At 46.8% G+C, this 24,082-nt stretch overlaps 1 protein-coding gene across 2 annotated transcripts; it reads left to right on the top strand.

Moving 5' to 3' along the window:
• Window positions 1–5,024: 5,024 nt before the first annotated feature.
• On the top strand, window positions 5,025–23,799 carry STRIP1 (striatin interacting protein 1; the record flags this gene model as incomplete). 2 transcript variants are annotated; one of them, XM_080916293.1, is made up of 21 exons in its annotated part: window positions 5,025–5,204; window positions 8,424–8,493; window positions 9,204–9,278; window positions 9,592–9,726; window positions 9,816–9,936; window positions 10,918–10,986; window positions 11,976–12,082; window positions 12,191–12,318; window positions 14,738–14,920; window positions 15,288–15,505; window positions 16,479–16,544; window positions 16,650–16,713; window positions 17,570–17,641; window positions 18,117–18,191; window positions 18,377–18,474; window positions 19,569–19,695; window positions 19,899–19,999; window positions 20,603–20,669; window positions 21,123–21,227; window positions 21,656–21,820; window positions 22,958–23,799. In XM_080916293.1, the coding sequence occupies 21 exons, from the start codon at window positions 5,025–5,027 to the stop codon at window positions 23,111–23,113; spliced, it is 2,382 nt and encodes a 793-aa protein (XP_080772419.1). In that variant the 3' UTR covers window positions 23,114–23,799. The 2 variants fall into 2 exon arrangements, with proteins under 2 accessions (XP_080772419.1, XP_080772418.1); XM_080916292.1 differs by having other exon boundaries at window positions 21,656–21,860.
• Between the last annotated feature and the right edge of the window lie 283 nt (window positions 23,800–24,082).

Here is a 24,082-nt window from a genome sequence, read left to right as displayed (position 1 = left end):
AGCTTCAGAGTGCCAAGCTCCTTTTGAGAGCCACCTGTGGGCAGGGAGGTTTTTCTGGGCCTCTTTCCTGAGTGAACAGTACTCCCTGACTCCCAGGGCTGAAAGTCTGTACTGGCTCTGTGAGGTCTTTCTGTTCTCTCCGTTTCTCCTTCAGCTCCCATGGGAACTTCTTTTGCTGATGGCCTTCTTAGGTCCCTTCTTGTTAAGTGGGTTTGTGTCCTGCCAGACTTCTCCCTTTCCTTGTCCAGAACTCCAGTCATTTGAGCTTCAGGTCCCCAAGAGACTAATTACAAACACACAGAATCTTTTATCTGTGCTTTGGAAACATTCATACAGCCAACACTTCATCCAGTCATTCGCCTAAATGAAGTCTAAAACCTCCATCAAACTGTCCACTATAAGATAAATATAACCTAAAATTCATCTTATTTTTATCCTAAAGATAAAACTTCAAAGCTAAAAAAAAAATAAATCAGCAAAATCAAGTGGACAAAATAAAACACAAATTTAGAAAGCAAACAAGGGTCTTGGAATGTATCTCAGTTGTCAAGTGTTTGCTGGTGTTTAGTCTTCACTGAAAAACAACCAACAAGAAGCATAAAACCTAACAAAGCACACACAGAGGCACACACACACACAGAGGCACATACACAGAGGCACACACACAGGCACACACACACAGAGGCACATACACAGAGGCACACACACAGAGGCACACACACACAGAGGCACACACACACAGAGGCACACACACAGGCACACACACACAGAGGCACACACACACAGAGGCACACACACACACAGGCACACACACACAGAGGCACACACACAGAGGCACACACACAGGCACACACACACAGAGGCACACACACACAGAGGCACACACACAGAGGCACACACACAGAGGCACACACACAGGCACACACACACAGAGGCACACACACAGAGGCACATACACACAGAGGCACACACACACAGAGGCACACACACAGAGGCACACACAGAGGCACACACACAGAGGCACACACACACAGAGGCACACACACAGGCACACACACACAGAGGCACACACACAGAGGCACACACACAGGCACACACCCACACTCACACACACACACACATTCATGGATTGAGCATAAGAAAAACAGCTTACTTATTTGTGTTTTAAGATATAATCTTCTACATCACCATCTCTAGGACCTGAGGGGTATCCTGAAGAATTTGGGGTTTAGGAAGTAGAGAGGGGTTGAAAAAGAGAGGGGGCTTTCAAAACAGAACAAACGTTTTTTAAATCTTCCAAAATTTCTCCAGAGATCCCATAAGAAACTCTCTCTTCTCTGTGGCTAACCTTAACTTATTCCACCTGCCAGGAACCAGGCTTTCTCTAACTTCTGGAATAGTGAGCTTAGTACAACTACTCCTGCCTAGAGGCTGAAGGTTTTGAGTAAGAGCTCAGTGACTTCTGTTTGTGTCTGTCAATATGTTTACAGATTCTGTGTGCTATCCTCCTATCTCCTAAGGAAAAAAAAATTATGAGAGCTCTACTGAATTAGCTTAAAACAAATAAGCCCTTATATAATTAAGTATTCCTAAAAGTCTCAGGAAACGAGAACTGACCCAACACCTTAAGATTTTGAGTAATCTTTCTTAAAAACATTGTTGGATTAGGAGAGAGATTTTGCAGTTGGGTGTGGTAGTACATACTTGACCCCAGTTCCAAGGAGAATCGCAAGTTCAAATGTAGCCTGGAGCACATAGTGAATTCCAAGCTAGCCTGAGCTACCGCCATGGATTTATCTCAAAAACAAACAAAATCCCAGTAAAATGGGGGGGGGGGATTTCATTTCAAAGTTGTCAGTATTAAATATAATCCAGACATATGACTTTGATTCCATTTAGCTTTCTTAAATGGTAAATCCATGTAATTTTAGTCATGGAATTTATAGAAATAAGATGATTTTTAAGTGATTGCTATCTTGAGATTTTTATTGGTAAACCAACTACAGTTGTTAAAAAAATGTGAATGTACTAAAGTACATAAACAAAAGTTTCAACTATGATTGTTGTATAATAAATATTTCTACTTATAATTTTCTAAGCTGGGTTTGGTGGTTCACATTGCAGGCTGTCTCCTATTGAAAGGAGAGATTGGGGGCTGAAGAGATGGCTCAGCAGTTAAGAGCACTGACTGCCCTTCCAGAAGCCCTGAGTTCAAATCCCAGCAACCACATGGTGGCTCACAACCATTTGTAATGAGATCTGATGCCCTCCTCTGGTGTGTCTGAAGACAGCTACAGTGTACTTATAATAAATAAAATTATTTTTTAAAAAAGAAAAAAGAGACTGAAGGATATAGTCTAAAAACAAACAGACAAAACCTAAAATGGCATAGACAGTTGTAGAAAAGGGGAAAAAACAGAGATCAAACTAAGCTTAAATGCACTTAACATGTTTGTTTTATAATAGCCTTTATTATAAAAGAATACATTGATACACAAGTAGAATTTGGTCTCATTTCTGTTATGATGACAAAGTTTTTCTGCAGATTTAAGAAACTTGGCAAAACTGTCCTCATAGCTTGCTTTAAAATGTTCCAATCCTTACAGGGAACTAAAGAACATCACTTTCTGCATTCCTAAAAAAACACAAGTATTTGGGAGATACCCCCAAGGCAGAAGAATTCAGTCAAATCAAAGTCTGACCTCAATGATGGTTTCTCTTCCTATCCTTGAGGGGCTTTCAAAGTTCCTTCTGTGACCCTGGAGACTGCTCAATTAATAGGGACTTTGTCTTGCCTGAGACCCTGGATTACACACCCACCCACCTACCCACCCCTAGCCTCACATTCCATCTGAAGAATTCCAGAAAATACTTGTAGTGAGCCCATGGACAGCTCACCACTCTTGCTTGCTCCATTTCTGTAAAGAATCAGGCCACATTTAGTCTTATCTGGTTATCATTAGAAATGGAGGAGACTGTTGTATAAGGCCCAGAGTTCAATTTCAATTCTAGGAACACACACAAAGTGATTTCATCAAACTACACTCCTGTGTCTGTAATCTGTGTTTAGGGCAAAAATGTTGGCTTTTGCATCTCCACTAGTTCAGGCCCCATCATGGATCTCAACATACCCAAGAAAGAGACAAATGAAGAAGGTAGTGGAGGTGGGGGGGGGGGGGGGAGGAGAAGCAAGGAGGAGGAGGGGGGAGGAGGGGGAAAAGGAAGAAGAGGAGAACAACAACAAAACACAAAGATTTCATTGATGTATATATTGGGAAGAGAAACAGATAAAGGGTTTACTGACCCCAAATCTGCCTTTGGGGGAACTTACAAGAGCTTTATAATTAAATAGAAAAATTGAGTTTGGGAGAGAGAGGTAGGAATAATCAAACAGATCCAGTCAAGTGTGGTCTGGTTGGTCATCTTAGTGTTGGTTCTACAAGATGGTAGAAGTCATTTTTGTTTGAGGGGAAAAGCTAGTTCTCAGGAGTTGATTCTTTCTCCTTCAGGGTGCACATGCCATAATAGGAAGAACTGTCAGTCATCTGGGGATGCTCTGTCCTGTGAGGCTTTGCCACACCTGATGACTAGAGGGTTGGGGCCAGTGACCAAGAATCTTTTACATGCTTGGGGACAAAGGTTTCTGGAAGAGGACACTGTAAAAAGTGACAGTAAAAATATCTCAGTTACTCCTTTGTGTTTGGCACTCAGATATGAAGGAGAATGAGGTGTGATGCCACAGGTTTTGAACAATTGCTCCTTGAGTGAATACAGGGGTGAGCAGACAACTCAGAGTAAACGGCACAGCTACAAAATGAGGGCAGAAAAGCAAGAATTAATGCTTTCTAGAAAAAGCCATTTCTAAGTGGTTATTAAACACACCCGAACTTCCCCCATGAGTACTATTATATTTTCATTGTTTTATTTATCCATTTGTTTATCTCCCCTATGTGAATGAAAGCTCCCCCAAAACTGGAATTCTAGTTTTGCTTATTATTATATTCTTAAAAGTATTTGTCAGTGGTTTGGGGACAGATAGAAGTCCACACTGTCACCCTCAGCCCCACAAGGAATTCCCCTAATCTTTTAGGGACATCAACTCAGGCCAAACCAGAATTCCAGATTTGGGTCGACTGTGTATGGTTTTTCTGTTTGTTTTTGCTTGCAACTCTGTCTTTGCACTATGTGTATGCCTCAAACTAGAATTTGTGTCTTCAATGCAGAAAAGAATTTCAAGATTATCCATTCTGAATTAGAGTTGGGGCTTGGAGTAGAAATAATCTAATGTAGGCTTGAGGCATGAGGGTTAGAAGAAAGAAAAGTGCTAAAAGGAAGGGGACAGGCCTCCCCCAGGGAGACTTTTTCACTGTCTTAGTATTAGCCATACATACCTTTCGGAGGCTTTCAAGTTATAAGGATAAGGATTCCCCACCCCACCCCTGCTCATTTTCTCTTTTGATAAGTGAGATTATTAATGTGGCTCCAGAGGTACCTTGGAGGGAATTATAATCTGATAAAGTAGAACCAAGGAGTCTCCAGGGTTACACAAGGTGTTTCTTACAGAGTCCTACAGACTTTTCAGTTGGAAGGTGGGAGGAGAAAAGCCATAATTGAACAGAAATTCTTTGCTAGTAAAACGCTTCAACCCATGAATAAGGGATTCCTTTCTCTACTGATGTCTCTCTAATTTTCCCTTTCATCCTGCCTCACCTTGAACAGGGAGGGCCATGAGAGATGACAGACAAGTACACAAATTAAGGTGTTAAGTCTCACAGATAAAAAGACATCTAAAGGGGCTCCTGCGAGCCCAACCGCACTTCTCCGGCTTAGCTCCACAGGAAGGAAGGAGGGGAAACTAAATGACAAAGAAGGGAAAGACATTGGGAGGTGATTGGCAGTTGCGGCTTTCAACACACGCAGCTACACTGAATATGGCGATTGGGGAAATTTCCTGGAGGAAATCACGCGAGAGTTGCCTGACGGAGGCCGTCCGCGAATTGAGCCGGGGGTGTGGAGCAGCCAAGATGGAGCCGGCAGCCTCCGGTCCCGGCCCTCTGATTGTGAACAACAAGCAGCCCCAGCCGCCACCTCCGCCGCCGCCAGCCACCGCACAGCCCCCTCCTGGGGCGCCGAGGGCCGCCGGAGGCCTCCTGCCGGGGGGCAAAGCCCGCGAGTTCAACCGCAACCAACGCAAAGACTCGGAGGTCAGAGCTACAGGGGGCGAGGCTGGCACCGGGCGGGTAGCAGAGGAGGGTCCCGGGGCCGGGCAGCATCCGAGCCCAGCCGGGCTTCCGGGTGGCTTGACAGGGGGCCTGGGAGCTGTCACTTCACAGAGAACCGGGCAGTTAGCGAGGCTGGCAGCAGCCACGGCCCGGGGGAGGAAAACCCGGAGCCCTGTCACAAACTCCGCTGCGGCCCGGGGAGAAGGTCCTGGCGCCGGGGGCGAAGGGTCTGTCTTCGGGGGCGTGGCCTGAGGCGCAGCCCTCCCGGGGTGCAAAGTCGCTGGTCTGCTCTGTCGTTAGCCCCTCATCATTTCCGGCCTCTAATCTTAGGAGGGTGGTGGGCGACCCCAGTTGGCAACGAAGGGACCCAGGAGAGTTTAGCGGGCGCTTAGAACAGAGCAGCTTCTCTAGTGCTGCTCGGCTCCAGGTTATGAGAGGAGCAGAGAGAGCACACTGGCTTCTCTCTCGAATTTTAGTCCGTGCATGATCAAACCACCGCCAGACATTGCAAAGTATTTTGGTATGCCCAGTGAGCCCAGAGCTGAGCTGGTAAGAATCAGAAGTACACAAAGGGTGGAGGATTCTCCTTGCTAGTGAGCTGTGATTCCCTTTGCCCGCGCAGTCTGAAGCTATTCACCTCGCCCCAAGTTAAAATTCCTCCCACTGCTTCCGTTTGCAGAATTCATGAATGAACACACACCCGTCGTCGCAGCATTTCAGGGCTTCTTAATCAGCACATTCATTCCCAGAGCACTTACTACGCAATCTCTTCCACCTGAGACAACTTCCAGTGTGATGAACAGCCAGGCACTTACTGAGAGGGAATTCCTCAAATTCAAATTTGATGCTCCAGCTCATACCAGGGATTAAAGATACTGCCTTTAAAACTCTGAAATCAGTTCCCTTCAAACATTTTGTTGCTGCAGGCTTAAATTCGGATAAACATGTCACAAATGAACAAGCCCAGAGTAGAGAGGATGAGCTTAGAGTGGCCGTGAAAAAAGACTGACCTTTTAGGAACCTTTTATTGTGGGATGCTGGGTACTTCTCCACGATCTCTTAAATATGGAGGAGTATGGCAGTTAAGTTTGTGAGACCTTTAATGGCCAGACTTGTTCAGTTTTTTTGAAGAGGATCCTGAAAATTGAGCTAAATCCCCAACTTTTCTTTTTTAAATGTTTGAGTGGGCTGGAGAGATGGTTCAGTGCTTTAAAGCACTTGCTGCTCCCTCAGAGGATCCCAGCACCCATGTTGGGCAGCTCACAACTCCAGCTCCTAGGGATCCAGTACCCTCCTTCTGACCTCCATGGGCACGCGTATGCACACATGCACTACACACACAGATAGACAAATACATTTTAAAAAATGTTCTAGGGATAGCAAGATGGTTCAGCAGATAAAGAAGTTTCAAGTTTTCCTAAGAAGCCACAACATAGTCAGATAAATACCCTTTGATGCATTTTATTTCATTTGTTGTTGGTTTGTTTGTTTGGGTTGTTTGTTGTTTTGAGACAGGATTTTGCTGTAGTTTGGCTGTCCTAGAGCTCTGCTCTGTAGATGGCATTAGCTTCAAACTCACAGAGATCCATCTTCTTCATCTGAGAGTTTGAGTTAAAGTTGTGGATCACCACTGTCTGACTGTTTTATTATCATTTGTGGTGCTGAGAATCAAATTCAGAGCCCTGTGCAAGGTTGGCAAAAACTGCTGAGGTGCAGCCTTTTGTTTCTCTCTCTACCCTATACCACTGGATTCAACACTGGAGGCCCAGCCAGTCCATCCACTCCCTCGAGCTGGAGGTGCTGATGCTGCACACTTCCTCTGGTGACAGCTGGAGTCAGGAGTTTGGGAATCTGATCAGTGCCTGGAGGACAAGGAGGCTGACACTGGAGGAGACCCATAAACTCTATTCGTCCTCAAAGCTAGTCAGGGCAGCCGAGCTGAGGAAGGAGGGCCAGAGTTCGAGGCTGGGCTGGGCTGGGCTGCATAGTAAAACCTTGTCTCTACATAAATACATTGAGAGAGGCTAAGAAACAGTAGTGGATTTGGTGATGAATAAGATCAAAATACATTGTATAATGGGTATGAAACTGTCAAAAAAAAAAAAAAAAAAAAAAAAAAGGAAGGAAGGAGGGTCTTAAGCAAAATTCCAAGCAGATTTTTTTTTTTTTTGTCATTCCCATTCTGTAGAAGAAATTCGACCTCAGTAATATGTGTAACTGTTGGTTTTATTTGTATTTTAATGGTACTGGGACTTGAACCCAGGACATGTTAGGTTCATTCTACACATGTTAGGTAATCATTTTACCACTGAACTCTATCTCTAGTCTAGAAGCTCAGTAGCTTATGAAGGTATCCATGAATAAGGAGTAGTGTTACCATTTGTGAGTGTATTATGCCATTTTGTCAGGGGTCATTATCTATTAGAAGGTTTCCCCTGACCCCACCCTCTATCTAACTCACCCACCCCTCCCCCCATGCTAAGAATTAAGCCCAGGATCTGGCACATACTAGGCAAAGTGCCCTATGCTGAACTGTACCCTCTGGTCTTCCAAGAACATTTTAGTCAGGACTGGGCTTATCCTTTTTATCTTGGTGCTCCTCTCTTCCCAGTACAAGGCTTCCAAGATGGCATGTTCTCAGGAATCACCTATCCCTAACAGATTTTCATTACATTCTCTCCTGTGTGTGGGAGGGAGGCCAGTCTGTTGCATTTCTATTTCTCTGTCAGTTCTCACTGAAAGTGGAGAAGGGGCAGGGTGCTGAGGGTTTCAGTGCTTATTTTATCCTTAGCTGTCTGTAGTCCACGGTTCTGAGAGAAGTGAAACTCCTAGGTATTTAGTTCTATATGTGGTCAGTTACTGCACAAAATAGAAGTTTTGTGTTTATTGTCCAGCAGGTATGTAATGGATAGCAATGGTCAGTAAAGCAGCGTTCCTGTTTTGAGAAACTTGCTGTCTCATGGAGAGGAGGATGAAACAAAAGAAATCCAGTGAATAATTTGGTGCAGAGTGGGTGCTTTGAAAGTGAAATACAGGGTGCTGGACAGGGCGTTAAGGGGACTTGGTCCAGGAGACAATATTGTTATAAAACATCAAAAATAAGTTGAGGTATTGATGCCACGCAGTGCAGTAGTCGGAGCGTGTTTGTGTACCCTGAGACACTCAGGAGGATCTTTATGTGATGTTCTTTTCACTCTCCAGGGCTATTCTGAGTCTCCAGACCTGGAGTTTGAGTATGCTGACACGGACAAGTGGGCTGCAGAGCTGGCAGGTAAAGACCAGCAGACCTTTGTGTTATTTGACAGGAGCTCTGACTGGGTTCCTGAGAAAATTAACACTGGCTGTTGTTCTAGTTATTTCTATTAATAATATTTGAAATATAAGTTAGCTATTTAACTTTGACCATGTATCTGGAAATTTGGGATTGTCTTTTATTTCCATGAAGACTTTGGTTTGGAGTCAGCTGAATTGGTTAGCGCCCAGTCCCAGTCCCATGTAAGGCCGTTAGTGGTGCTCATTGATATTCCACAGTATGTCACACACAGTGACAGACAGTGATCTCTCACACACTGTGAGTCACGGGAATGCCAGCAGCTGTGCTTGAATCTTGGCACATCTGTTGCTGCTAACTGTTGTTGATGGAGAATGTGAGGTCAGCATGAACTGCTTCTCCAGTCTTCACAATCCTTATTCAGGACGTGACACTAAAGACATATATTCAGGGTCATGGTCAGACTCTGATACGGCACAGTCTGATGCACATCTTACTAGAAATGCCCAGATTTGTGTTCCACTGACAGTGCAGTGGGCGGTGTTATCTCTTCTAACACGGCAGAACACTAAGGCTTTCCCCACTCAGTAGTTAGAAAGAGTAGTCTGAGAATCACTGTGACTCAGGCAGGAATAGATTTGGGGCTGGAAAGGAAAGCCTGACTTCTCTGCTGCATGTGATGTGGTGCTGGGAGACTTTCTCTTTCACAGAGCTTTACAGCTATACAGAAGGACCAGAATTCCTGATGAACAGAAAATGCTTTGAGGAGGACTTCCAGATCCATGGTAAGATCATTTCCCTCATTTCTTGGTTTCCTGTCCCATCAGGACAGCACAGGACTTCTCTTCATTGTCTAATTGATCTAAGCCATCAGGATTATGAAAATTCTTGGGCTACTTTTTTAAGGCCAGACTTGACATGTAGAGTGGGCCTTCTGATGAGAATTCCAACTTACAGAACAGCCGTGTGGCCTTATCTCTTAAGACAGAGTAACTTGTCTTTCTGGACCTGTGACTGTCTTGATTTGAAAGGTTAACACAGTCCATTTCATTGTGAGGAATTGTGTGGGCTCAATTGTAAGTGTCTCTTGCCCTGCAGTGACAGACAAGAAGTGGACTGAGCTGGATACCAACCAGCACCGTACCCATGCCATGAGGCTTCTGGATGGCTTGGAAGTCACTGCCCGAGAGAAAAGACTCAAGGTGGCCCGAGCAATTCTCTATGTTGCCCAAGGTACTGTGAGGATGTCCCCTGGCACCTCTGCCAATGATAGTGCCTACTTGTGTATGGAGGGGCTTATAAGCTCTGCCCTTTGTTTACAGGTACCTTTGGAGAGTGCAGCTCAGAGGCAGAAGTGCAATTCTGGATGCGCTACAACATCTTTCTGCTCCTGGAGGTGGGCACGTTCAATGCTTTGGTGGAGCTTCTGAACATGGAAATAGAGTGAGCACTTCTAATGAGGGGCTACATAGGGAAGGGAGCAGTGGGAAGTGGGCCCAAGCTTATAGAAGTAACATTTGAGACAGGTAGATAGACCACTTCAGGTGAAGGGTCTGTTCCAGGCTGTTTGGAATATACAGGGTTGAATAATGGAGAACCTTCTAAATGAGTCCTTGGAAAATAATATAATAGAGAGAGAGATGAGAAAATTATAGAGAAGGGTGAGAGATTCCCATGTTGATAGAGAGTAATGAGGGGTTCTTGAGCTGGCTCCACACTCTGTAATGCTGGACCATTGGTACCTGGGAAAGTGCTGCCCAGGCCCAAAACAGCCCCCAAAGGAAGTGTCTCATCTTGAACTGTGTGACCCTGTGGACCCCCGCTGTATATTCCCTTCAGCAGGACACCAAGCCCAGTTCATGGTTCTCAGCCATGAACACCAAAGCTGCCTCTGGGCCTTTGTCTCATGAGCAGGTCAGCTACTGCTCATTTAAGGATAACAGCCATTATAAATAAGCAAGATTGCTACAAGTCACAGGCCAGCCTGGTCTACGTAGTGAGTTTTAGGGTAGCCAGAGCTACTTAGTGAGACCATATCCAAAACCAAACCACAAAATTAAATCAGAATAAATACAGTAGTAAGTGAAGACACTGAGTCTTGCATCTTCAGGCAGTATGCAGTCATGTTCTCAGGACATAACGTATTCCAGTTCATGTTAATACCGCAAGTGCGGTTATCACTAGACACAGGGAAGTTGTCTCTACTTTGCCCACATATACATAACTAGTAAATGTTAGAGCCAGGATTCACATTTGGAGACTTGGCAGTCGGGTTCAGGGCTTGAGTTCTTAACCGGTGTGGTGTCCTAAGGTCTCGTGTAGAACCTGCACACACACAGCATTGTGTTGCCTGATGGGACAGTACTATCAGGGGTGTCACTCATCTTCCTCACCCTGTCAAGCTGATTTATGTCTCTCCTGCAGTAACAGTGCGGCGTGCAGCAGTGCGGTGAGGAAGCCTGCCATCTCCCTGGCTGACAGCACAGACCTGAGGTGAGGTGAGCTACAAGCCTGGTACCCTGAGCCAGGAAGTGAGCTCAGAGCAAGGCTGAGCATTTCTTAGCTATGTGTGTATTGCTTTTGCACACATTAATCAGCTCAAGTGATAGGCTCACTGGGAGTCATTAGTAGGCCTGGATGGGGGATTAGGGGAGAGGGGCAGCCTGGAAAATCCAGAGGAAATCTAGGATCGAGCCTCTTAATAGATCTGCTAAGAAGCTGGCTGTTGAGTTCCTTATATGCAGACAAAACCCAGGACCTTGCTCGTGGGCTCCCCCCACCCACTGTGCACAACGCTATCCCCATCTACATTGGGTTATCCTGACAAAGCTTTATGGCTGCATAGGAATAGCAGCTGCTAAACAGTGGGGTCCTCTTTCCATCTCTTAGGGTTGAAATCTGTTTTTGGAGTTTGAACTGTGGTCCTCACTTAGGTCTCTGCATTTCACCTCTTGTTTTCCACTCCATCCCGTCGGCTTTGCCCTCCTTTCTGTAATCCTGCCTGCCCTGCTTTGACCTTAGTAATGTTGTTTTGTTTTTCTTTCCACTGAGTTCTTTAGGCCATTCTTGTTTATATTTGTCAGGTTTGAGTAAGCTACTTTTAGTTGCTGGAGATACAGAATGAGTTATAGTCTGGGAAGAAAGATTCAAACACCCCTCTACTCTCAGGTGTCCTCTTTTTCCTCGGGATTCTCTGTTACAGCCATCCCCTACCACATAGATACATAGATGTTTATACCTTAGCCAGGAAGGGAGAAAGCCAGCCCAAGGGCTCCTCCCTACATTTTCGTTTGTATGAGTCTATCTTCATACATGACGTAGGCTAGCCTAGAGCTCATTATGTAGCCCAGGCTGTCCTGAAACTTGAGACCCTCCTGCCTCAGCTTTCTAAGACCTGGTATTACAAGTGTGCACTACCATTCCTAGCCGAGCATGCCTCTTGGTCCCCTGTCTTACTCTTATGAGCTGGTTATTGTGCTCAGGGTCCTGCTCAACATCATGTACCTGATTGTGGAGACTGTTCACCAGGATTGTGACAGTGACAAAGCCGAGTGGAGAACAATGCGACAGACCTTCAGGGCTGAGCTGGGTAGGACCCGGGGATCCTCTCTTAAGACCTTCCTTGGGAGCTAAGATCGAGGGCTTTGGGTGGGCTCTGTTGCTGCTTGGGGTCCTGATACCTTTGAGTCACCTCCAGGTACCCCTGTGTACAACAACGAACCATTCGCCATCATGCTGTTTGGGATGGTGACCAAATTTTGCAGTGGCCATGCTCCCCACTTCCCCATGAAGAAAGTTCTCTTGCTGCTCTGGAAGACTGTATTGGTGAGCACCTTCTTGGGGGCACTCATGTGCTAGGACACTTAGGAGGGAAAGAGACATCATTATACTCTGTATCTGTACATTCACATCTCTATATACATCCAAATACAGGTCACAGAATGAGGTTCTCATCTGTCATGACTGTCCGTCCCTTGTTATTATTCCCTAACTAGTATGTCAATAATTCATGTACCATTAGGTATTAGAAATAATCTAGGGACAGTTTCACACTTACAGAAGGCTGTGAATAGGTTAAACACAAGCACTATTGCATCTAATGAGAGATGTGATATCTGCCTGTGGGGGAGGGCTGAGGGGAAATTCCCAGAGCTGGTCTCCCATGGATAATGATGAATATCTGCATTTCTCTTTTAATACCAAATTATGTGAATATGTAGCTACTTGATTTTAAAAATGTTTAGTAGTATTACAGACTGACCTTAGGACCTTGTGCATGCTAGGCAAACTGACTTCACTGAGCTACATTGCTGGAGCTCTTTTTAATTAATTTATTTTAATTTTATGTGCATTGGTGTTTTCTATGTGAAGATGCCAGATCCCCTGGAACTGTAGTTACAGATAGATGTGAGCTGCTATGTGAGTGCTGGGAATTGAACCCAGGTCCTCTGGGAGAGTAGCTAGTGCTCTTAACCACTGAAACATCTCTCCAGCCCACCCACTGTCGCTCTTTTTTACCTTTTACTTATTTGCTTATTTCCTGTGCATGTTGGTGAGCATTTGGCATATGTGCGGTATATGCACACACTTGTGTAGCTGCACACACCCTTGTGCAGAGACCAGAGGAGACATCAGATTCCTGCTCTATCCAGCCCTATCTTTCTTGGTTGTATTCCCTTAGGACAGTGTCTCTAATGGAACCTGGTTCTAGGCTGGCATTAGCAAGCACTCCCACTCCCGGAAGCCATACTGTTCCTACCCAACTCTGTTGGGGTTACAATCTTACATGCAGCTGTCTGGCTTTTTACATGAACACTGGGGATTCAAACTTATATCCTCATCTTTTCGAAACAAGTGCTTTTACCCACTGAGCCTTTCTCAGTCCTTTACTTTTTATTTTGACAGAAGGTCTGGCCTTAAACTTGAAGTATTCCTTCCTCAGCCTTGTCAGTATCTGCTACCAAGCTCAGTTTGTGTTTTTGTTTTTGTTTTTTAAGTTCCAGAAAAGAGATGAAAAAGAAATATAGGACGTGTTGGCACACACCTTTAGTGTGCCACTTAAGAGGCTGAGGCAGGCAGATCTCTGTGAGTCTGAGGCCAGCAAAGACTACATGGTAATAAGACCCTGCCTTAAAAAAGCTGGGAGTTGATGCAGGCCTTCAAGTGATACTAGATTGGCTCCTGGCTTTTGTTAAAGCCATTTTCTCATTCGTACAACAGCTTCACCCTCAGATGAGATGCCTCTTTGGAGACCACTCCCAAACCTGTATCTATAAAGTGGTTTGGGGCAACGAAAATCCACTGAGCTGATGACTTTTGTTACTTGTGTTGTGAGCCTATCCTTGAACATGGGAGCTCTCTCTTCACCCCACAAAGACATATTTTAAAGGAAGCAAGAGTGAGCCTCTAGGTGGTGTGCTTCCTAGGATGTGTTGTAAAATGGACTCTGTTTCTACCTGGGGAGAAGATGGATGCTGGGTCGACCGGCCATCACACTTAGGGGACACTGTCAGAAACCAAGCCCCAGGAAAGCTTGGGACCCTCTCCCCAGGAGGAGCACTGCTCAGCAGTGTCTCCCTTTTGCTCTGGCCAGAGCTTAATGAGTTCAGAGCCTCGTAGGGTGTGTGCAAGCTTTATCTTGACCTTCTGGTTCCTGAGGAAGCCTCACTCAGGCTGAGAGGAAAGCTGAGTTACTCAGAGTCGGTGGCACTGCACTGCCAGTGCCTACAGGCGAGAGCCTGGACTTTTAGTGAGGGTTTTAGACAACTTTCTACCTTATTTTAACAGTATGTCTTAGTCTTACTGGAACATTGATGTGTATAGTTTTGAAGCAATAATCTGACATTTGAAAGAACTGGCTGTTTGTTTAGTCAGTTGGTTTAAAAACATAGTCTCTCTCTCTCTCTATAGCCTTGGCTAGGCCGGACTTAAAATTATGGTGATCCTTCTGCTGGGGACTATCAGTCTGTGCCACCATACCCTGCTTAGCTGCTTCTTTTTAAAATTAGAGATGTGTCACACATACAGAGCTGTGTGTATCAGCCAGTGTTTCATTCTCCCCTTTCTCCTTTTTCTCTCACCCCTTATGGAGAGCACTGGACTCTCTGTGAAGGCTTTAGTTTTTATCCAAGCGGCTGTGGGTCACTATAAAGGCCTGGATTCTTGTGATGTCATGTATGCTTTTTAGCATAAAGATGTCAAAAAGGACATGTCAACCTAAGCTCTGCAACCCCGTTTTACACAGTGCACACTGGGCGGCTTTGAGGAGCTGCAGAGCATGAAGGCTGAGAAGCGCGCTCTCCTGGGCCTTCCACCCCTGCCTGAGGACAGCATTAAGGTGATCCGGAATATGAGGGCTGCCTCCCCACCAGCCTCTGCCTCAGACCTGATTGAGCAGCAGCAGAAGCGGGGCCGACGGGAGCACAAGGTGAGGCAGCTGAGGGCCCCAGGCCTCCTGAGAGATCTCAGGGTACGTACTAAGGGATAGGATGGGAGTGCATGATCCCTGGGGCCAGCAGGTTATTAGAAGTCACCTCTGATGAAGCTGATCAGGAGTGCATCCACAGCAGGGACACTGTCCCCAACCTCAGACCCAGTGTATAGTGGATACTTACATCATGGCAGCTTCTGAGATGTTGGAGAAGTGACTTGTCACTTCATTCTAGTCATAACTCCTCTATATTCTCCACTGTGTCAGGTCCCCATCTGAGACACATCTGTTCCATTTGAACTCTGTCCCTCGGCCACCATCTCATTGTTTGGCTGCTTTCCTCGGCTCTTCCCTGTGCTTTTAGGCTCTGATAAAGCAGGACAACCTAGATGCCTTCAACGAGCGGGATCCCTATAAGGCTGACGACTCTCGGGAGGAGGAAGAGGAGAATGATGATGACAGCAGCCTGGAGGGGGAGGCTTTTCCCCTGGAGCGAGATGAAGTGATGCCTCCCCCACTACAGCACCCTCCGACTGACAGACTCACCTGCCCGAAAGGGCTCCCTTGGGCTCCCAAGGTTAGGTGAGTCTCAGAGTTGTAGAATATTCTTGAAGTGAGAGCCCTCATATCCTCAGTACTGGCCTGGGGTCCTCTGCAAGGCTAAGATGATCTTAAATTACCCTGTGCCGTCCTGGGCACTTCTGTGAGGGTGGCCTTGCTGACGTCACACAGAATAACCCTGGTGTGGTTCCTGTGTCAGTAATTTGAGCTGGTCAAACTTGATAGTGAAGAAAGACAAGGGGAAAAATGTATTTAGGCAAACCTATCCCCATTTATCTTGGAGTTGTATGTGGCTTTTTATTTTAAAATGATAGATGAAGAGTTTACAAAAAATCCCAATGAACTAAACATTGTACTTGGGTGAGTTAATCGATGGGAAGGTAGCTGGAAATGTTAAAATGTTTATCTTAGCTGGGCATGGTGGCACATGCCTTTAATACTAACACTCAGGAGGCAGGTGGATCTCTATGAGTTCGGGGCCAGCCTGTTCTACAAAGCAAGTTCAGGACACCCATGGCTACACAGAGAAACCCTGTCTTAAAAACAAACAAACAAAGGCAGCAGCTTACTGAAGAGATGTGTATGTGAACTGATCTGAAAGAGGGTGTGTCCTTAGCTTTCTATGTTCTATGAGAAGAATGGGCCATCCCCAAAGCCAAGGTGTTTCTGCTGAGACAAGAAAATGACCCGCCTACACTTCTTGGTGTTTAATAGTGTTAAATATTACTATTATTTGAATAAGAAGTGCTTTTAAGTTTTATATATCTCCCTAATTTTGAATCAGCTGACCATGCATATTATGTAAATATAAACATACTTTAAATTTATGTAAAAAACAAAGCCAGAATTCATATGTTCCCCCTTACTATAAGAGACCTTTACCTTTCTTGGAATAAGCATCTGGAGATGCTTTGTCTGTTAAAACAGAGGCCTGTGACTGGCACACCTTGAAACAGTACTTGATAAAAATCTGCCCCTCTTCCTTGCTTGGTAGAGAGAAAGACATTGAGATGTTCCTTGAATCCAGCCGCAGCAAGTTCATAGGCTACACTCTAGGAAGGTGAGTGTGACCTGAGGTCCTTTTGACGTTCACGCGCCTGGCCTTGGGGCAGCAGACTGGTGAGTGGCTATCTGGACTCAGCATAAGGCCTTCTTTATTCTCCAGTGACACCAACACCGTGGTGGGGCTGCCAAGGCCAATCCATGAAAGCATCAAAACACTGAAACAAGTAAGTGTCACTAAGGGAATTTTTGGCTTTGTTTGGTCCCAGGAGAATAAAGTGAACCTGGGCCAAGGGAGAAGCCTTTCAGGGCTATTGTCTGCCAGCAAGAGCCTGGGAAGCATCTCTTCATGAGTATCGGGTACAGATATGTACGTATCAGTCTTAAGAGTTCAAGGAGCCCACGATTAGCCTTCCCTTTTCCTTAGCCAAGTCCTAAGGCAATTGAGAGGAGTTGGCAGATGGGTATGACGCTGTCAGCTTTGCTGTTCATAGAATGACTGGAGGGCAAGGCTTGAGAGCACCATGGTGGGTGTGTTACTAGCATACTCTAGAAACTGCAGGCTCAGTTACCCAGTCCTAGACAGAGCTGGAGGGCAGACAGAACCCAGGCTCTCAGCAGGTAAGCAGATGGAGTCTCAGACCATCTTGTTTTCCTCTTGTGCTCACTGTTGAGAGGGAGCTGAAGGAGCTGTGGGTGTAAGATTAGCAGGGAGAAGACACCAAGGGTCTGGAGGAGTATTTCCAGTGTGTCTTAAGTCCAATTGTGAAATTGGTGGCACTGGGTGGTCTCTGCAGCTGGGTGTTCAAGTCTGCAGTTAGCTTTGCCTCTGATGGCTTTCTCCTGTCACTTTTGCCTCCGAAAGCCCTTTCCACTTTAATTTGCTTTTGCTAGCTACTATGGGTTTTTCACATAGACTGTCAGAAGTAGATTGCAGTTTTAAGTTAGGAATCTTTGTTGTGACCTAGCCCTCTCTCAGAAGACCAAAATAAAATCTTGGGTCTTTGCCAGGTTGGAGGGTAGTCTGGCCAGAGAAGAAGGGCTCTTTTTTCTCAGCACCTTCTTTCCTGCCTCTCTCTTCAGCACAAGTATACATCAATTGCAGAGGTCCAGGCACAGATGGAGGAGGAATACCTTCGCTCTCCTCTCTCAGGGGTGAGTTAAGAGGCCACAAAGTCCCCAACTGCTCTCAATCTCTGAGCCAGGCTGGCCCACAAGGCTGCACCAGGAGTCGGCCTTCCCTTGAAGAGATTCCCATCCATGTCTCTCGTTCAGTCTTGAGCATAAAACTTGGTCTCTCTGTGCTTTTTCTCCTACCTGTTAAAAACACCAGTGTAGACTAGTGCCTTCTCTCTTCCTTATCACTTGTTTGTTTGATAACATCTGCCTGTAGCCCAGATGACCTCAAACACCTTTCTCAGCCTTACCTGTGCTGGGTTACAGGTGTTTGCTATCACTCATGACTGTGGTACCTTATGAAGAATTAAACTATTTCAAGTGACATTCTTGGGATGTTTTAGAGCCTCCTGTCAGTATCACCAGTGTCTTCACTTTGATACTTAGAAACTTGCCAGCCAGCTAGTAACCTGGCTCAGGAGACTGTAGTCTGAGCATAGGCTTTGTGTTAAAGGGAGAAGAGGAAGTGGAACAAGTTCCTGCGGAAACCCTCTATCAAGGCTTGCTCCCCAGCCTGCCTCAGTATATGGTGAGTGCTCTGTGTCTAGGACCTCTCTCTCAGTAAGCAGCTGTGGTGAGACCGTGAAGGACCATGGGCTGGTCTCCTTCACCCTACAAGGCTCCTGCCACCTGAGAACCCTCAGGAGTCCCACTTCTCAGGGCTTCATTATGGTCCTAGTCTCTGATGTCATCTGAGTGGTCTATTTTTCCCAGATTGCCCTCCTGAAGATCCTACTGGCTGCAGCTCCCACATCAAAAGCCAAAACAGACTCAATCAACATCCTGGCAGATGTTCTGCCTGAGGAGATGCCGTGAGTATCAGTGCCGGGACTGGAACAGTCTAAGTGTGGGTGAAGGGCGGGGCCTGGAGTTCTCAGGTGGGTTTCGTTCCTTGGCCTGCTTTGCTGCAGGTGAAGTTTAGGTATTTCTGATTCATACAAAAGAATGGATTGGGTAAGTTTCACTAGGTAGGGAGATGGCTTGGCCTGAATCCCCACACAGACTGTCACTGAATGAACTTCTAAGTGAATTAGGAATGCCAGTTTTCCTTTGTAAAATTGGATGGGCAGGAGACTTTCTCAGAGCCCTTCTAGAGCCGTGTAGTTGGCACACCCTGTATGGGATGGGTAGCTCTTGGTCAGTTTGCCGGTCACTACCAAGCCTGTGCCTGTGGAGTTTCTCCTACTGGCCAGTGACCTGGCAGGCAGAACCCTGGCAAATGTCTCAGAGGAGAGAGTGGAACTCTTAGCTGTTCTTCCTATCTGGCTAACAGGTCTTTTCACGAAGGAGAACAGCCTGAGGTCATGTCCTACACTGAGAAAAGATCAGGCCCACACCTGACCTGCTTGCTTTCCAAGGCTGCCTTGTTCTGAACTAATCCCCAGATCTGGTGGTGGTGGTGGCCAGGTGAGGGAGAGGCAGGGATTGGCTCATACCAGAGGGAGGTTCACAGAACAGTAGGCCATCTTGATAATCCTAGGAAACATGATCAAATACTGCATTTCTCTGAAGATTTGCAGTGAGAAGTCCTGGATTAAGAAAACAGATGTAATTCAGTGCTTCTTAAATGTATTTAACTTCAGCATCCCCCACCACTGTAGAATGAAATTTCCCACCACAGGTGTTCCACAGAATACCCTTTGGGGAACTCAGGTTAATAGAATGGCCAAAGCTTAGAGACAGTTGGAAAAGTTCAATTTTGGAGGAGAAACGGAGAAAGGGACTGAGTATGTATTGGAAGGATGTTCCCTGCTGGATCACTTGTGAGATAGGACCCTGAGACGACGTCTGAGGTGTTTGTGGACTTCGGTCCTTTGCCAGAGGCTTGTGGAGTCCATCTCCTTGGTGGACCCCTGGGAAGGAGGTGCCGTGTGCTGGTGACTCACCCAGGCACTTGTGTTTCCAGAACCACAGTGTTGCAGAGCATGAAGCTGGGGGTGGATGTGAACCGACACAAAGAGGTCATCGTTAAGGCCATTTCTGCTGTGCTGCTGCTGCTGCTCAAGCACTTTAAGTTGAACCACATCTACCAGGTACCGGGAGGGTCTGTCTGCCTTCTTGGGGGCTGGGCAGGGCCTGAGGCAATGGAGCTGCCCTATCCCCAAAGAGTAGGGCTCTTTCTGAGCCCACTTGAGCCTTGTGTGAGCATTTTAACATGAGGTCCTCTGGCCAAGGCTTTTTCTGTCTAGAGGCAAGAGAACAAGAGGTGTGCTTACTTTTCTTCTGTTGGTTTCAGTTTGAATACATGGCCCAGCACCTGGTATTTGCCAACTGCATCCCTTTGATCCTGAAGTTCTTCAATCAAAACATTATGTCCTACATCACTGCCAAGAACAGGTGATAAGGACCAGAGACCAAGAAAGGGTAGTGTCGACAGTGGCAGGACTTCCAGCTGTCTCTCCCGAGACTATTCAGTGGGCTTTTTCTTTATGCTCTATGGGTTAACATTTTGCCAGGCCTCAGGAGACAGAATGAGTGACTGTCAGTTACGGGATTAGCTACTCTAGTGGCTCTCATTCCAGGCTCTAGAACTGTCACTTGTATCCTTCCCCCCTTTCCCCTTCTAGTTCTCTGTACAGAGCTTGGCCCTGTGCACTGTAAAGCCTTGTCTGATGGTTCTTGTATACTCCTGACACCCACCTTGTGCCTGCTGTACTCGATAGCACCTGCTTGTCAGCGTGGACATCACAAGGGAACTGTCCAGATAGGGAAAAGCTGCAATAGTGTCTCCGCCGTTCCTTACAGTTACTAATTACATTACAAACTCATTCAGTCAGAGGGACTGTACATACTGTCTTGTAGCAGGTATTTCTTCATCTTATAGTCAGGAACCCAGCTTAGAGCAATTGAGGCAGATTGCTACTTCTGCTTCAACTCAATCGTGGCTGCTCCGGAAGCCTTAGCTCACAGTGAGCACCTGGGTCTTTTTGCATTCTGTAGCATTTCCGTCTTGGATTACCCTCACTGTGTGGTGAACGAGCTTCCAGAGCTAACTGCAGAGAGTCTGGTGAGTGGCTCAGATCTCCCTGGCTGTCCCTGTGGTATGAATGTCACCTCCTCCTCCACAAAGAGGTGTCTTCCTGAAGAGGTTGCCTTTGGCTTTTAAAGTACCAGAAATGGCCAGAGTCAGGGAGAGGGATGTTGTGGAGCAGAGCGATCTGGGGTTGGGTGTGTGGTTAGTCGGGGCTGTTCTGCAGGGGCTGCTGACCTAGAACTTGCCACTCAAGCTGCCTGCATCTTCCCACTGAAGTCTGGGGCTCTGCTGGCTAGTTGTAGCTCATGTTTCCTGTAGAAAAAGTCTGAGTCCCGGATGCTCTGTAAACTTGTGGGTGGAGTTCCCCTTTGGCTGTTGGATGGGTTTTCTATGATAGACTCCTTGAAATCAGTCAGACCTTTGGGCACCGCCACTGAGCAGCCTGCATTTGGGTCAGCTGTGTTTGTTTCTGGCTTTTCCCTGCAGGAAGCTGGTGACAACAATCAGTTTTGCTGGAGGAATCTCTTTTCTTGCATCAATCTGCTTCGGATCTTGAACAAGCTAACGAAATGGAAACACTCAAGGACCATGGTGAGTGAGTTGGTGCTGTGGCCAGCCTGGGGCACACTATGGCCCCTGCACCTGGGACTCGGTCCTCAGGGCGGGGTTGCCAGGCAGCAAACCTCCAACCACAGACACGTTCTGTGTTCTCCTGTTCCTGGGTGGGAAATGATAGCCAGGAGTCAGGAGCCACCTTAACCCTGGGATGCCTTTGGAACAAGGAAGGCCCATGAGTCCTCAGAAGTTAGATTACAAAGTGAGCCATAATTAGGGTAACCAACCTTTGTGGTTTGCCTATAGCTCTGCTAGTTTTAGTGCCTAAAGCTCCAGGTGCCAGCAAACAGTCCAAGAGAAACGGCATGGCTTGTCATCCCCTTTGCTACCCCAGAAGTGCTAAGTGACCATGTAGTGGCACTCACTTCTGCTTTCTCACTGTGGCTGCCACCATGGCCATCCAGATGCTAGTGGTGTTCAAGTCGGCACCCATCCTGAAGCGAGCCCTGAAGGTGAAACAGGCCATGATGCAGCTCTATGTGCTGAAGCTGCTCAAGGTGCAGACCAAGTATTTGGGGCGACAGTGGCGCAAGAGCAACATGAAGACGATGTCTGCCATCTACCAGAAGGTGCGGCACCGGCTGAACGATGACTGGGCATATGGCAATGGTGAGGACACATACGATGCAGGGGTGGGAGAGGTAGAAAAAGAGACACCTTGGACTCCTTGCCTGCGTGTGGTACTTAGTTTTCTCTGCCCGTAGGCACTGAGCAGGCCTGGATCCCATGTTTGTGGCTTGGGCAAGACTTTGGGAGGAGCTCAGTGTCTGTGTCCATCTGTTTCTCTGTCCCTCCATTCTAAATCCTATCTTTTCTAGAAAGTGCCACAAGATTCTGCCCCCCTTTTATCTCTACTGCAGCTGCCTTCTGGCTGCCTAAATCTAATAGATCCTCACCAGCTCCGCCTCTACTTTCTCCCCCTCTGTTGGCCTCAAATTTGGCTCCTATAATCTTTTCAACATACCCACCCTATGCTGTTGCAGTTCCTGATTAGCTTTCTAGTTCCCTTGGGAATGAAATCGAACATTAAGACAAGGAGAGACTTACTCATTCACTCGCCTGCTCCCATAGTGTGCAGCTTTCTGTTAAGCCCGTTGTGTGCTGGTACCCAGTCTCTGTCACACCCAAGACTCCAGGACAGAGTATGAAGCCTCAGTACCTGCTGAGGATGCTCCCAGCTCTGCAGATCCCAGCAGCCACAGATGCCCATGCTCTCCAGTGTGCCCTTTGTGCCTGAAAATAGACTGCACAGGTACAGAGGGCACTGTACTCCATCCCTGAGATTAGCCCAGGTGCTTCCTGGTTTTGTGCCTCTGTGGACTGTTGGATATCTGCGACATCTCCCAGTCTAACTGTAGTCTGGGTGTTGCTGTGTTACACTGTTGCGGTTACATCACTCTGTAGCTCTATACCTGGGCTCAAGGTGGTGCATGACGTTTGTCATGGAGGCAAGAGGATGAGCAGATGGAGTGTCAGTTATATCTCTGTCCTTGGGAGCCAAGGAGAGACTGTGCTTAAAAAGGGGTTCTCCCATCGGTCTACAATTTTGGGGGGAACAAGTTTTTTTCTCAGTTATGTATTTTTTTCCTTATATTTGACTATACTTCTGTGAAAGAATTTCTATTTTTCTTTCCGAGAAATCATACTCTTACTTATGGGAGCTGCTAGAGGGCTGAATGCTAACTGAGTTTTCCTGCTTTATCCAGATCTTGATGCCCGGCCATGGGACTTCCAGGCAGAGGAGTGTGCTCTCCGTGCTAACATTGAACGTTTCAATGCCCGGCGCTATGACCGGACCCACAGCAACCCTGACTTCTTGCCAGTGGACAATTGCCTGCAGAGCGTCTTGGGCCAGCGGGTAGATCTTCCGGAGGACTTCCAGATGAACTATGACCTATGGCTGGAAAGGGAGGTCTTCTCTAAGCCCATTTCTTGGGAAGAGTTGCTGCAGTGAGGAAGGCTGAAAAAGGCCAAGATCAGACCTGAGGACTGTCTTTGTCACTGCTGCAATGCTCCTGTTTCCCTCCAGGTGGCAGCACAGCTCCATTGAGGCACTCACAGCCAGCCCTGGGCCTGTGAGTGAACCCAGGCTAGCGTCTGGTTGATTCCCCGCGTCCTACTCAGGAGCAGTCATCTCCAAGCTGGGATCTACTCTTCCTCACTCCCCCAGTTTCTGCCCTCCTCTCTTGGATATGATCGATTGAAACTCATTTCACAAGTAGCCCTAGGCTGGGACAAATTGAGCTGGTCCTTGCATCCCTTCTCATCTGCAGCTGTATCTTGAGGTCGCGCTGACTCCTGAACAGCTTTGGCATGACAGTTGGTCAAGAAGAAGGGTTGGCATGAGGGCCAAGAACAGAGTCAGCACCGTGGTTGTGCCATCCCAGCATCCTGCTGAGTTTTGTGCAGCAGTGAGAGATGCCACAGCCCCTGCACCCTTGTTTTGAATGTGTCGAAGGTGGAGTGAGGCTTCCCAAAGCCAGAGGTGCCGGTTTCTTCTTGATTCCATGGCCTGTAAATATATGAAACTCTGATTTCTCGTGTCATGGTGGGGTTTTTAATGTGTTTGTGTATTCTGTTTACATTAAAAGAAAGCAAAACTGTCCCTGCTGCCTTGTCTGTAGACGCAGGCTCAGGACGGGATGTAGCACAGTGATGGAGTGCTGACATGGCAGGTAAGACGCCCTGGGTTCCATCTGAGCACCACATAAACCATAGTGGTACACACACTTGTAATCTCAGCACTTGAGAGGTGGAAGCAGGAATCAGAAGTGCTGGGTCAGCCTTGGCTACATAGTTCAAGTTCAGTCTAGGCTATGTGAGATTCTCTC

The sequence above is a fragment of the Micromys minutus genome (assembly GCF_963924665.1).
Source record: "Micromys minutus genome assembly, chromosome: 4".
Taxonomy (NCBI): domain Eukaryota; kingdom Metazoa; phylum Chordata; class Mammalia; order Rodentia; family Muridae; genus Micromys; species Micromys minutus.
Note: the sequence above shows the minus strand (reverse complement) of the source record. Positions and strands in the feature narration are given on the sequence as shown.